A 14,732-nucleotide genomic window follows, 5' to 3' on the forward strand; every position below is an offset into this window, starting at 1 on the left:
CACAGTGCTACAAGGAATTTATTAAAATACAAAACAACAGCAAAAAACAACAACAACACTGCTGAAACTAATTTGTTTTTGCACACGCTTTATAAAGCTACTAAGTCTTTCCCAGAAAGATATAAATCATTACGGCCCGATACACACTGAAACGCGTTTGTTACCCGTACAATACTTGTATAAAAACGTCTTTGTTGTTGAACCTGAGTTATAAAACGCTGCTTTTCTCCAATATAACGTGGAATTTTCTTGAAACTCATTGTACAGCTTTGACAGTACAAAGCAGTCTTAACAATTACGAAAGCCGAAACTCTTCTAAAACGACCCTTGACTAATATATGGATAATTTTTGAGGCTGGCCAAAAAACTCAGCTAATATAGGCCCCAAGGGAAAAGAAATCCCTTACCATTTAGCAGACAGAGCGGACATTCAAATCAACGAGATTGAACAAAAAGTATATTTATATAATATATAGACTACACAAACAAACAATTGCTACAACTAAATACAAGATTAAAAGCTCTGGGTTATTTTAAACTAGTTAATTAAGTCATCTTATACATCATGTAGCATTCACTATACTCTACAACTCTATATAAACAAAATATCTGCGAAGTTGAATTTTATTGATTGCCTTTGCAATTATGTAGCTTGAATTAGCGCATCTGTGAAGATTATAGCGGTTTTACAACTACTCGCTTACGTCTTGGACATATAATTCATGACATGCAGTTGCACCACATACGCTTCAAACACAAAAGCAATGATTAATATTTCAACAGTGTCAGACATGATATAAAGAGGACATGTCCATAAAAGCTAATACTATCAGTCTAAAGGGGTTATCTTTCTTTTTTTAAAAACACGTTTGGAGTAATTGTGGCTTAGTAGGATGTTCATAAAACGAGAGACGGTCTTAAAACATTTTCTCTTTAATCCAAGGAACGAACTCGGACACACGGACGTAGACACCATACTTGTTACGTAATCCACATCCCATGCTGCTGCCCCAGCTCACCACTCCACCCAACACCCACTTCCTGGTGGTTGTGTCAAAGAAGACAAAGCCACCCCCAGAGTCCCCATGACAGGAATCTTTTCCACCAAGAGTCTCCCCTGCACACAGCATGAGTGGTGTCACTGTGTACTTTTCGTCATTGTAGGCGGCTTGACACACGTGATTGGCAATAGTCGGGATGCAGATCTCTTTCAAGGTGTTTGCAAACTGTCCAAAGGAATTATTGCTTACCTTGTAACCCCATCCCACGGCGCGACCGAATTTTCCTGGTGCAAACATCCTCTTCTGCCTGTAATAACATCAAAAGAAGGAAAAAGTTTAAAGTCCTATTTAGGTACCCGCGAAGGGAAAGCTTAGCCTGCGTACATAACTGGCGGGATTTTGCGGGTTAGTGCCTTTGCAACAATCCCTGCAGCTACGCAGGCTAGGGAGAGCTTATCTTGTTTCCAGTTCCCTGGATAGGATGCTTTATTCATTAGAGGCTAGATCCTCCTATTTGTTGGTGTTGCCCATTTCTAAACCTGGCTGGTTAAAAGCAAAAGTGCCTTATTCAGGCAAACAACAAGTGAATAACCTCGGTCAGGGTTCGAACCCAGGTGTCCAGAAGCGATAATTATTAGGGCACCGCACCTCCCAGATAGCAGCAGACTAGTTTTCACGTGCAGCCATCGATTAGGTGCGAAGAAAAGCTTGGGATTACAACCTTTCAAGAAGTAAATTGCGCAAACATGTTTTTTTGTATTAAACTTAGCAAAGAGAGATCGATGAGATTCAAATTCATATCTTTCGGCCGTCGTGTAACATCCTCCAAGTAGTTCATTTAACTTACCTTGGTCCTTCCGGTAGACAAACAGGTTTTACGTAGTGTGATATTCTGACTTCACGATCGAGTTGCAAAAGAGCCAGATCAGACTCAAACAGCAAAAAATCAAAGTTCTTGTGATTGATGATCTTGACAACCTTTCGTTTCTGCACATGGCTGGCGTTTAATCTTCTGATCTGGTGGAGACCGGCGTATATCTCCAGTAAATCTTCGCGAACGATACCATTTTGCTTGGTTGTAACACAATGTGCAGCTAAGATAAAATGCGACACAAAATTAGGGTGAATGACGTCACACGGAAGCTATACAGAACATGACACTTTTAAGTGTATGGATTGATTTGTGGTGGCCTGTTCCAGGCTCTCGGTCAGTGCGGACGATCGAAAAAGCGGGCGGGATGACCGATAGCGTGGAACAGGCTAATTTTGTAGGCGAAGGGCAACCACAATCCTGATCTTGATTGCCGAAACACTTCTTTTACTGTTCAGTGTTTAACAAAACACTTTAGAACTGGTACATTAGAACTGGTACATTAGTGTGTTTTGCCTGCTGCCAAATTTGGGGAAAGGGTGTGGACACACATTAATTAGTTTAGATTCTTTTAGTCAGTGTGTGTTTTTTTTGTTTTTTTTAAATTCAATTTGACAGTGATTTACTAACGCAGTAGTACATCAGAAGGTCGCTTGGAACACTGCATGCAATACATGCTAAAAAGCGTCACTTGGCCCTTTAGAGACTTGTTATGTAACAAAACTGACTACAATAACCGCTTTGAAATTACCAGGTCTTGGCAACTGACCTGTTAAAACCCACTGCTCATTCAATAGACTTCCACCACACGCGACTTCACCAGCCCTCATGAGTAACACGTGCCATGGGTACGCTCCTTTAAAGGCGTTTTGTCCACCAACAATTCTCTTCCTACAAACATCACGGCTGAAATTGAAGTTATTCACTTCTCCACAGGCTAATAAAAAAGAGAAAAAAGTTGTTGAGACCTTTTGGACGAGTAAGGACGGTTTTTTAAATCTAATTAAAAGGAGATCGTGTTAATAAACATTTCAAGCTTGACGGGAAGAGTTTATTTTCTGAGGTTACTTACTAGCAACACACTTAGGTTGTTCGCCAGACCACTTTCCATCTGCCAGACACTGTCGCGTTTTTGGACCATGAAGCTCAAAATACTTGTTGCAGGAATAGCTGACGACTTTCTTGTAGGTGAATCCACTCTCCGTGATTTTGCCATGAAGTGGGATTCCCGGGTTTCCACAATTTACCGCTAACATCAAAGAAGCCAATACAAATTAAACGAGTCTATTAGAAAAACGTACTGGCTATTGTGCAAGCCTTCGTATTATGCATTGTCTATTTTCGTCTTGTCTCTCGACCCACGTGGCTCATTAATATCATCTGTTCAATTATTTTCCTAAAATGATTTATTGTGAACGCCATCATAGATTACAGATTATTTACCCAAACCTATGAAAATGTAGACAATATTTCGAAAAGTTCTATTTCACAAAAAAAGGACATAAGAAGAAGACTGCTTTCTTTGTTTTGCAGAGTTATAAACAACCGTGAAAACGATGACATTTTATTTTTCTAGAAACGCCTTCTGTTTCATAAATCCAAAACGTAGCTTATTCACTTACTAATTCGGATAACACAAGGCATAAGGATTATTCATAAAATGACATGTCATTAATAAAAAAAAGTGACAAGTCCATAATATAAAGTCCGAATGCACGAAACATACTGTTATATAGTAAGGATGATCGCAACCTGTTTACCAATCATTGGTCATTTGTGTGATACCATTATTGCAGCATCACTTGATAAACGGTACTAGTATTCATCCTTCAAAGTATAACTATTGGAAAAGTGCCTGAAACTGTTGCCAGCCTCCTTAAATTAAGCTAACATTTAAACTAATTTAGACAGTTTACGTTTGCAAATCTCACTTAAGTCGTTTGCATTCCCTTAGGTAATGCTTTGCGCCTGGAATTACTCTACCTACGTTTGCATTCAGGGACGACTCCGTCCCAGTCTCCAGTGTTAAGACATTCTCTCACTGAAGAGCCAGTCAGAAGGTAGCCTTCCTCGCAGCCAAACTCTACGACGTCCTTGAACGTAAAGCTGTCTCCCGTCATGTTTCCATGTTCTGGAGCGGCTAAAGTTGGACATCTTAAACCTGTTGAAAGCAAAACGTTCGAAATGCAGCGGACACAACCACCAGGCGTAAAACCTATCTCAAATAGGCCATTTCGATTTAAACTTGGTTAATATGGAACTGCATTTAAATTGTTTCTGCTGCAATGGAATCATCCAGTATAAATATTTGGTTAAATAAATAAAACGGATGCGTTATAAAAGAGAATTTCTAGTAAGTCTGGGAAGAATAACCCTCTTGGTCGACTGATAAATACATGCTATTTTAAATAGCAACTGGTCTCTACCTCATGCTTACACTAGACACTGCGTACTTACCGTGTGTATCATAGAAGGCTCTGAATCCTTTGTAGTTTCCAGAGTCATCAGACACGAACTCAAGGTGCATGTAGTTGGCAGATGAAGTGATATTCTGTGGAAGAGTCTTGCCGCACAAAGGACCATACTTCTTGTCTTTGCCCGCTGACACTTTCATGTAATCGTAGGGGCATGTCACATCGGGATGGTCCTCTACATCAAACTAGATTGACAAAGGCGATCACTATCAACGCCAAACGCCAAAAAATGTCTACTTCATTGATTGTCAAGCAATTTGTACTTATTCTTAACAATTTTCGTTGCTTTCTTTTTGATTTTTATCACTTCAAAGCGCTTTACTTTCATTGTAGAATTTCATTTGGTGGGCATTCGGCAAGGGGAGAAGAGATGGCGAAGTAGTGAGAGGGCTCACCTCCCACCAGTTTGACCCGGGTTCCAATCCTAGAACAGGCGTCAAAAGTGGGTTGAGTTTGTTGTTGGTTCACCTCTTGCTCCGAGGGTTTACTCCGGGTTCTCCGGTTTGCCTCTCTTCAGGAAAATCCACACTTCTACAATTCCAATTCGATCTGGAAACAGCTGACGAAGAACCTCCCCGTGGGATGTGCCACCGCAAATTCCTAATTACCCTTATATTTATGTCTTTATTTCTTTATTTATATTACTTGCAATTTAAATGGTGATGAATGTGACAAAGTGTTACGAAGTGCAGTAATCTGATAGGCTGTTGCAAGCCATAAACATATTTACCTGAGTAAAAGTCAACGTTATCTGGTATCCCTTATCCACTGCAATGGTCCAATCACATCTGGAGTTTTTCGGATATTTTTTGGGGTACTCTGGACTTGCTATTTCGCCTCTTCTGGCAGTAAACTGCTGGTCATTGCATATAACTACGGAATGTTCAAACAAAGCCAAAGTAAGTGACAAAAACAGCAAGGGGCAAATCTATTTTCTGTATTTTATCAGTAGCAATTGAGCTATGTTCTACTGGAAACCCGCGAATCTGATTGGTTCTGCCATCGTTTTCTATTCGATGGTAGACAACGTTCGCACCCGCTGCTTTTGAAGCTGAAAGTTAATATTAATTTTAAATACACGAAATAGTAGGTTTGGCTTTAATGCTTTTAAGTGTGTACTTAAACAACTAGACTACTCGCCCTACTACTCAGTTACGCTTCGTTGAATATTCGCCCAAATAAAACTCGGGCTCGTAGTCTAATTGTTAATGAGAACGAAAGTTAGAATTGTACCCTTTTCATATTTTAAACACGGTACTTTTCTTTAACAAAGTCACTTGTTTTTCTATACCTCGTACAGTGTAAGTTGTCATCTGTTCTTATTTAAGCAATAGACTGCTTATAAATTTGTAAAGATGAATAGCCTTAAAATATAGTGACGTAGACCACTACGAGAACTTTAGAGTCCAAGACTCTAAACTCCAATCAATAGGACTGGTAAGGAGTGATGAGGAACTCCACATAAATGGAGTGACATCATGACAGAGGGCTCGTTTTAAAAGCTTCTGTCATGATTTAGCCTTTAAAACCAGAAAATAGGTATAGTACTTACTATGACAAGACTTCTTATCCGGTTGAAGCTTGTAACCCGATCGACAGGAACAATAATGGCCACCGATGTAATTGTGACAATAATGGTCACAGTTTCCGTTATCTACTTTGCACTCATTCTCATCTGCATGAAAAATCATGGCAGAAAAACAAATTTATAATACATGAAAACCATCAAACAGGAACTTTATAACTTCCAATGGAGGCTATGTTTTTAATTAAAGTGCTAATGAAATGCTGTTTCTAACGTGGTAAGCCCTATGGAGGCGCTATACTAAATCAAAATACGGCTCGCTTACATTTCTTTTGTATAGCGTTCGTAGTTATTACCTTCTTGGTGATTAGTTGAGAGCGATATGCAACTTCTTAACTATATAAAAATTCACCAAGCATGCCTTTAAACATTCTATACATCTTGTGCAACTCACTAACAAACGAGCTGTTATCACACAAATATATTATGAAAGAGTAACGAACGAAGAACGGAAAGAAGGAGGGCAGGAAGGAAGGTAAGAAGGAAGGCCGCAAGGTAGGTAGTAGGAAGGAAGGATGGAAGGATGGAAGGATGGAAGGAAGGAAGGAAGGAAGGAAGGAAGGGAGGGAGGGAGGAAGGAAGGAAGGATGAAAGGAAGGAAGGATGGAAGGATGAAAGGAAGGAAGGAAGGAAGGAAGGAAGGGAGGGAGGGAGGGAGGGAGGGAGGACGAACATAGATGGGTGGATGGATGGTTGGATGAAATGTTATCAAGTGGCTTACCGACAGCAATGTAATGTGCCCTGAAACCGCTATAGGGTTCCTCGTTGGAGTAATCCGTGTGAAATGTGAGGGTGACTTGATTCGTTGGTGACACTGAGTATTCTCTGGGAAGCTTTTTATGATGCGTTCTGTTCGTCTTGCTAGAGCCGCAAAATTTTCCAAGGGTGCTGTTGCCAGAGCGCAAAGAGATCCAGTCGTAATCACACATGTAGAAGTACTCCACATCGATCACTGTGAAGCGGATTCTAACCCGGTGACCTGTAGGGACGGTGATGTTCCATTCGCAGTGTAGATTGTCTGGGTAAGTGTCAGGGAATTTGGGAGACTGGATGATTCCAAAAAGGCCATGGCGATTTCCACCACAAATTGCGCCTGAAGTGAATAAATATTAAGTTATCATATAAGATGTTTTCTCAGGAGCATATGCTTCCACTTGGTGACATCAAAGTTTTAATGATCCAAACATTTCTAGAAATTTTAAATATTTAAAATAAATGTCAACACTTATTGGTTTAAAAACCTGAAAAGGAATGGCAAACTTTAGGTTGAAAATATATATTGAGCGCATTCAGAATTTATCTCACTTCTCTCGTTTGTTTGTTTGTTTGTTTGTTTGTTTGTTTGTTGGTGGTGTGGCTGAAGGATGGGCTGGTTGGTTGGTCAGTTGGCTGGTTGTATGGTTGGACAGGTTGATGGTGGGCTGGTTGGCTGGGAATGGCTGGAGAAAAAGTGTCTCACTCTCACAACATACAACTTTCGTTACCAAATGCAACCATTGACTTAAATTTGCTTAAATTTTTCAAAGAAGCCATCCACATGAGCACCATTTGGTGAATGGTATTTAACGAAAATCTGCTTCTCAGTGAGGTCGTGTTAACTGGAATACCAGAGGTACTGACCCGATACAACCTAATCAAAACTTTAAAATGGATATCTGCTTATGTGCTTGCTGGGTGTTTGATTCCTTTTCCTGCAAGAACATTGAGAGGCCCTGCGCCTAAGAAACGACCGATGATTTCCGGCTAAAAAATAAAATCGGCCGATTTTTATCTCCCAAGCAGAGGTTACCGAATACTATGTAAAAATGAATTTCTTTTGTTTCACTTTCGCTTTAAACCAAAAATATCGAGCCGCAAACTTTTTCCGTCTGATAGCAGCAAAATCAGGCCGAAAATAAGCCCCCGCAAAAAACTGTTCAGAAATTACTATCGCAACGCAAAATAATGAGAAAACTACACAGTGTTGAAGAAAAAGGCCTTTTAATGCAATATCATTCGATAAACATCAAAAAACTGCCGAAGCGATTAAAAAATAAAGTTTCAAATAATGCATACTAAATTAGATGGAGCGTTGGAGCTGATTTTAAAATAGTTATTTCTCAAAAGTTCAACGCTTTTGAAAGCAATCACAGTGATGAATCAGACATTGGAGGGATATGCATCACGTTTCTGGAAAAACGGCCGATTTTATTTTTTAGCCGGAAATCATCGGTCGTTTCTTAGGCGCAGGGCCTCTTAATAGGTAAGGTAGCTGGGAATGTGAATCAACCTACCCCATCCTCCTTCTCCCCCTCCCCCTCCCCCATCATGACGTACGTGATAAATTTGGGCCACATGTCTGCTGGCTGACAGATTTCATTAAGAAACTCGCTGGGAGAGGGGAAGTTCAGGCATGTTTGAGTAACTTAGAATATTCATTTGTTGGTCACCTTGTCGCCATGATGATACCTTGCGATTTCTGACAAATTAGCTTGTGTGGGCCCCTTCAAGCTCCTATAAACTGACCTTTCGTAATCTTTGCCTGTAATCGGTGCTCTCAGCCAAAGCTGCTTCAAATTAATGCTGTGATAGCTTCCGATCACCGAATTATCACCAAATTCCTCTCATAAAAAAAGGATGCGACAAGCCCCAAGTTGAGCAGGCGTCATGAACACTGTCAACACTGCTATAGAACTGATTTCGCACAGATCGAGAAAGAATTCCTTGAGTAGGAACCGAGATGTACAAAACGATCCGAGGCCACCAGGCCTACAAATTATCATGAAGATGACTATAATTCTGACGTGTGAGTGAAGTTTTCCTTTTGCAAACTGCAAGAGGTAAGAAATTCCAAAACTAAACATGGAAATCTTTGGATATAAATAAGGAAATCCTGGATTTATCGTAATGACACTTATAAGGATATGCGGCGTTTCCGTTTTACCGGCGGGACCGGCGAACGACATAAAGGACGATTGAACAAGTTAAAAAAAAAAACGTGCTTCATTGGAAAGAAAATTCAGATAGCTAAATAGTTGACATTTTGGTTGAAGGTCAAGGTATTCTGGGAGAAATCTGCAAGAAAAAAAAATGATTCAGCCTTCCAAACAATAACAACCAAAAATGTTTAATTGCAGGCGGGTGGCGTTGTCACGTAATGTTACGATAGGACATCGACATTCTAATGTCTGAAACAGGTAAAAGAGGTAAAATTCCGAGAACATTTAATTTTGGTTTATATCCAGTGAAAAAATGTATTGGTTGTCTTCGTCGCATAACAGTCATTATTTCGAATAAAATTGAGTGCTGCAGGGCCTACATTTTTAGCGAAAGACTTCAAGAGCGTCAATTTTAATTTTCAAGATACCTCGTTTGACGTCATACGGACAAGTTCACAAGTTCATCTCCTTCTTTCTAATCGAATAGGTCACGAATCAATTATAAAAACTCCAATTTCAAGGACTTCTAAGAACACCGCCCGAACAAATGCGCTTTTCAAGGACTTTCGAAGGTCTCGAACTCGTTAGATCAAATTAAATTAAATTCCGGACTTTTCTTGTTCCAGTCTAGACTATTCTGCAGGGGAGATTTTTGTATAACAGCCGTATTTTTGGGTCCTGATCCGCAAAGGAGACATTACTCGCAGCTTATCCAAAGAAACTTTATGCAAACAAGGGCGCGATGTGTGCACGTGGCTACTTGTTTTGTTTGTTTTGTTTGTTTTTTTGTTTGTCTTTTATATCTATATATCTATATATATATATATATATATATATATATATATATATATATATATATATATATATATCGATCGGTCGGATCGTCCAAGAGCGTTACGAAGAGCTACTCAAGTGAATAAAGAGCCGGTGTAAATTTTAAACCAGATTTTTGTTCTCTCGGTTGCTCGAAGAACCTTCTCTAGAAGTACATAGCGACTGAGAAGGCCCAAACATATTAAGATTGTGCCCGAGGCGCAAATTAGGTTAACAGCATTACATTTTTCATGTTCCACTTATACTTAAAATAACTTTAAGTAAGAACAACACCAATTGATCGTCCCTCAAAGCAATATCACGTTGTTCTTCAAAAAAAGAAATATAAGTGAGCATTTTAGCGACATTTTCAAACTCACATTGTAGACAAATTAACCCACGGGGGTGGGGTGGAGGGTGTCACCCCCATTAGGCGTTTTCAAGCTTAAAAGAGACGATTTACACTAAGATTAAGAGGCTGAACTTTCAGTCGCTGTTCATTCATCCTTCGCGGAAATTTTAGTATGTCAATTGTGTGTTTATGATTTTTGACTTTGCCATAGCAACCGCAAATTCCATGCAGATCTGGCCAAAAATCTACATTTTTGACTTAATTCTTTTATTTTTATTCCAGTTCTCTTCATCGAAGAAAGACTTTTACATTTCATAAGCATCTTGGCTCTTAGCCTCGTTAATTTGCACACCATTTTAGTTTTATCGCTATTATGAATTTTGCATAAGTATCCTTAGAGCAGTTTGCTTGCCGGGAGCCTTTCTATGTAAGAATACGTTTTTTTTTCTCAATCCTGTGACCCCGTCTGAATTAATTGAATTGAATTGAACTGAATTGGCATGAGGTTAGAATTGCGTAATAACTGTCTGACATGGATCCAGCTGTCATTTCAGAACATATACTAAAGGACAAATCAGTGGGTATCCTGATGTTGTTCTTGTTACTAAAGAGAAGTCGTATGAAAGCTTTGGAAACCTCTGCGCCACATGTTGAAAATCAAACGTGATTATCGATTTTGCAGAGAAGCAATTCGGAAGTCACAGCTGATGAGAGGAGGAAATCCCTTTGTGAACAAACCTCCGAAGAATAGGTAATGTTTACTGATAGGATTCCCACTCTTATGTAAACACAACACCTCCTGGTGCAATATTACGTTCAGCAATGGAGTGTGATTTCTTATTGACAAGAGCTGCATTGGCAGCGGCTTTCATCACGGGAAGTCCAGGAATTGGAGCAAATATTTTCCTTTTTTCATCTTAAGAAACTTGTTTATAATGATCACAGATTTCTATAATCTCATTTTAAGATGGCGAATCTATATTTTCGACAAACAAATTAAAGAAAAAAAGAATCAAACAGAACCCGCCTAAGGGGTCTCGACTCGAGTTTTGCGTTTCATTGAAACATTAAATGGTTAATAGAATGAAAAGAATTGTTTAATTGGTTCACATCAATTTGATCCCAATCGTGAGTTGAACTAAATAAAAGATGAAAAAAATAATAATAAAATAAATAATGAGAACGTCTAGTTTGACTTTTGCAATCTCGCTTCAATGGACTTAAAAGAAAATCTCAGATAATCAAATATTGCCGAAGTATCGAGCTTAGGCACGCGACATAACAGTTAACTTAAAATCATTGCTAAAGCAGAAGGATGAGAAAGGGAAAACAGAATTGGCACTGCCCAACATTTGGCGCTAAAACGAAAAATTTCAAGGATGTTTTGCTGGAAAAGGGTTTTCAGGAAACAACTTGATTAGAAAGTCGTGAAAACTGAGTGGCAGATAATGACCTGATCCCAGCTGAACAGTGGAACGCAGCTGCGACCCAATTGAAGGCTTAACTTTCGTAAGCCAAGGCCATCAAAAGCTTGTGTTCCTATCCTATCCCAAATCTGCTTTATTACTCTTTGTAAAGAATGACAGTATTAGTTTACATGTAGCATCCTTTGTTCTGTTCAGCAAAGCAAGAAGTTGCCTAAGCTGATTAAATTCTAGGCGATGAAATTTTCTAGGACGTAATTAAGAACCGATTAACGATGCTTCTGATACTGTGCTTGTACGTGGATTCGCTGCATCAAAGCTTACTGTGTGTAAAGTGGTTTCTTTGTATCACACAGGCTGGAGGTCAAAAAACAAGCCAAAAATAACAACGGTCAGTAGCAACAGGACAAAGTGCATTTTAGTAGTCTAGGTACTAGCTAGTTGTTTTTCTTTAATTTAGCGGTCGATTATAAAGTTTGATCGATGTAATTTGTCTCTTTGGCATCGAAGGCACTGCGCATGCTGAAGTTTAATCTTAAAAAAAGCAAAATTTAGGTGGAAAGATATTTACCTTGTTTTTCCTGCAAACACACCATATTGTATTTGACCCCTGATCATTTTGTTATAAAAGGCCATCTATTCTAAGCAATAATAATACTTTCAATGTAAACAAAGTAAACACGGGAAACAGCACCATCGTGCTAGATATTTCCCCTGTTCTCTAAACTCTTGCCTTTCAAGACGTGGTCACTGCACGGAAAGGGTACATATTCTTCACCTGAAGATTTATCACTAAATCTACGCGTCGTAGACTTTATTTTTCTGTGGTGGATTGCAAGCAAACATGCCGTCTTAGTGGAGCCAGGTATTCCCAACAGAAAGACATATTACTACCTCCAGCAAACTACATTTGACAGCAGTGCTCTTAAAACTGAACAACCAAACCTGAGAGTTTTACTATGACTTCCGGTCGATGGCTGGCCCATCGCAAATATCAACTCCCTTTTCAATCAAAACGCGAGGAAAGATTACTCACTCGGCGATTGCCTTAAGCTGAAAATGTTAATGGCACAGGAAAGTGCAGTGTTACCGAGGTCTAGACGCTTTGGATTTATCTTAACTGTTGAAACTAATAACTATCATTTGGCGCCAAGCTGAGAGGATACGGGCAACCAGCGTGATTCCAACAGAGATAATAACTGTGATGCATCTATTTACTGACTAACGATGATATTTCAACCGACAGTGCTGATGTTAGGTAAAATTGCAGTTTGATATCCAAAGCTATTTTTAACATTCCACATGTCAATAAAATGAACGGCTTGAGGAGCTTTTTCACGCCTTTTGGCAGCATCGACATTTCCTGTCGCGTAGAATCTGACGAAATCATTAATTCGTATTTTTGTAAACAAATGTGTAGGACTGATAGATATTTTAAAGATGACATCAGGCGACGTTGATCTCGATCGGCCTCCGATCGTATCACACGAAAAGAAGATTTCGTCACAAGATTGCATTCGGGTTAGACATCAGCTACCTGGTAGCCACGCCGAACTTATTCCTTGTGTGCTTCAGAACGGATGTAACAGGCGATCGTGCTCTGAGCTAACACTTTAAATAGCGCCCTATCGATATTCACCCCGAGAGAACTGCCAATTGCAACAATTACAAAAGAAATTGAATTATGAAACCCACTGTAACAATCAAGTTTTAGCCAAGAAAAGCGTGTAACTAACTAGGCGTGTACAAGAGTGGGAAAGTACTATGCAAACTATGGCGGTTTTATGACCTCGATAGAGCACGAGATGTTCAGTTGTTGGACTTCCTCTAAAACTAACCAGAATGCTTCTGTAACGAAAGAACAAATGTAACAGTTACAAACACTAACAGTAAATGAAAACAGTACCTGAAAAACGAATGACTGTAGCAAGAGGAAGAAGAAGCAGCAGACACTCCAGTGATCTACGATACACATGTAATCCAAAACAGTTAGCAGTCGACATCAAAATCAACTCATCACCAAACACAAAGAAGCAAAAGAATCACAAAGGACAGTTGTTTTCGCCATGATTTGACGACAGTAAAGTTAACCTACCTGAGCAGAACCATGGTTTTTGAACTCAAAGATTCGTCGTGTATAGATGGCGTAAAGAACTGAAGCGTATGCAGTTACATCTGACAATTCACTCTTCTGGCACGCGCCCATCGCTACTAAGCCTTTATTCATTGTTAAAAATGATTGACAGCTGTCTTCATATTGACAGCTTTGACTGTAATCACAGCGTCTAGAATCGCTGACCTGTAGACACAGAAATCAGGAAAGATGTAAAGTGATCAGTAGGGCCGCCTACGCTAAAGCCCGAGGAGTAATACTTACTTCAAGCCAAACAAATATTCTTCAAGCGAAAGGTGGGAATAGATTTTGACTTTTTGCGCCAAACATTTTGCATGATCCATCGATATAAATTCCTCAGTGACTTATCCTCACATGTTGACAGCAATACTTGAAATTTTGTTCTTGTGGAATTATGGCTTCATTGCAAACGAATTGCTACTGATGGATTTCTCCGTTCAAAGAAAGGTGGTCTGGTCAATGATAACCAGAGACCCTGAGCTCCTTAAGGCGCAGTGTTAGTGCAGGGCCGAATGAATTTTGCTTACGGAGTGGCTGGACCTTTTCGGCTACGATTATTATAAATTTCAGTAAATATACTAAATAAAAAGATGAAAAATAAGATGATGGTTTTCTGTGTGCTCAAGCGTGTAAGTAGCACCCAGTGGTACCATAGCTTATTGACATTTTTAACATTTTCAAAACTGTAGTACACGGATCAAGAGCCCTCTCCCACCCACCCTCAGTCCTATTATCCCAGAGAAATTACTATAAGTCCCTCCCATGAATTATAAGTAGCATTGCGTGACAAACGATAGTTGGAAAACCAGATAACTGAGAGGCTAGAACAATCCACCCTCGTTCCACGAGCGTTTCCCTTGCAATTTAGAAGGAGCTGGAAACGCCCAGGGAAGGAGACTGGGTAATCGATAAATCAAGGTAACCTCACGTTTACATTCTCCTCTTGACTGGCTAATGTACGTACAATCTTCAAGGGCACAAATAATAAACGTAGGTTAAGTGCTAAGGGGTTATTTCTTTCTTTCTTTATGTATTAAATAATTATTGACACTAGCTCTGTCTTCCGTCTTCTCAAGCACGATTCAGACTTGATTATTTCTCTGGTTAGATTTCTTCTATCAGGCAGAAACTTACTGAAGTCTCCCTGATTATAAAACCTC

At 39.4% G+C, this 14,732-nt stretch overlaps 1 protein-coding gene across 1 annotated transcript; it reads right to left on the minus strand.

The window, feature by feature from the left end:
• LOC110062411 (mannan-binding lectin serine protease 1-like) lies at nucleotides 1–13,661 on the minus strand. The gene is made up of 11 exons (XM_020769299.2): nucleotides 13,534–13,661; nucleotides 13,345–13,400; nucleotides 6,653–7,024; nucleotides 5,899–6,021; nucleotides 5,077–5,219; nucleotides 4,330–4,531; nucleotides 3,860–4,033; nucleotides 2,945–3,121; nucleotides 2,642–2,809; nucleotides 1,849–2,095; nucleotides 1–1,308 (listed from the first exon to the last, which is right to left on the minus strand). The coding sequence occupies exons 1-11, from the start codon at nucleotides 13,545–13,547 to the stop codon at nucleotides 918–920; spliced, it is 2,067 nt and encodes a 688-aa protein (XP_020624958.2). The 5' UTR covers nucleotides 13,548–13,661; the 3' UTR covers nucleotides 1–917.
• Between the last annotated feature and the right edge of the window lie 1,071 nt (nucleotides 13,662–14,732).

Source organism: Orbicella faveolata, unplaced genomic scaffold, assembly GCF_042242905.1.
Source record: "Orbicella faveolata isolate gen_17 unplaced genomic scaffold, um_ofav_v1 contig_12, whole genome shotgun sequence".
In the NCBI taxonomy this organism is placed as follows: domain Eukaryota; kingdom Metazoa; phylum Cnidaria; class Anthozoa; order Scleractinia; family Merulinidae; genus Orbicella; species Orbicella faveolata.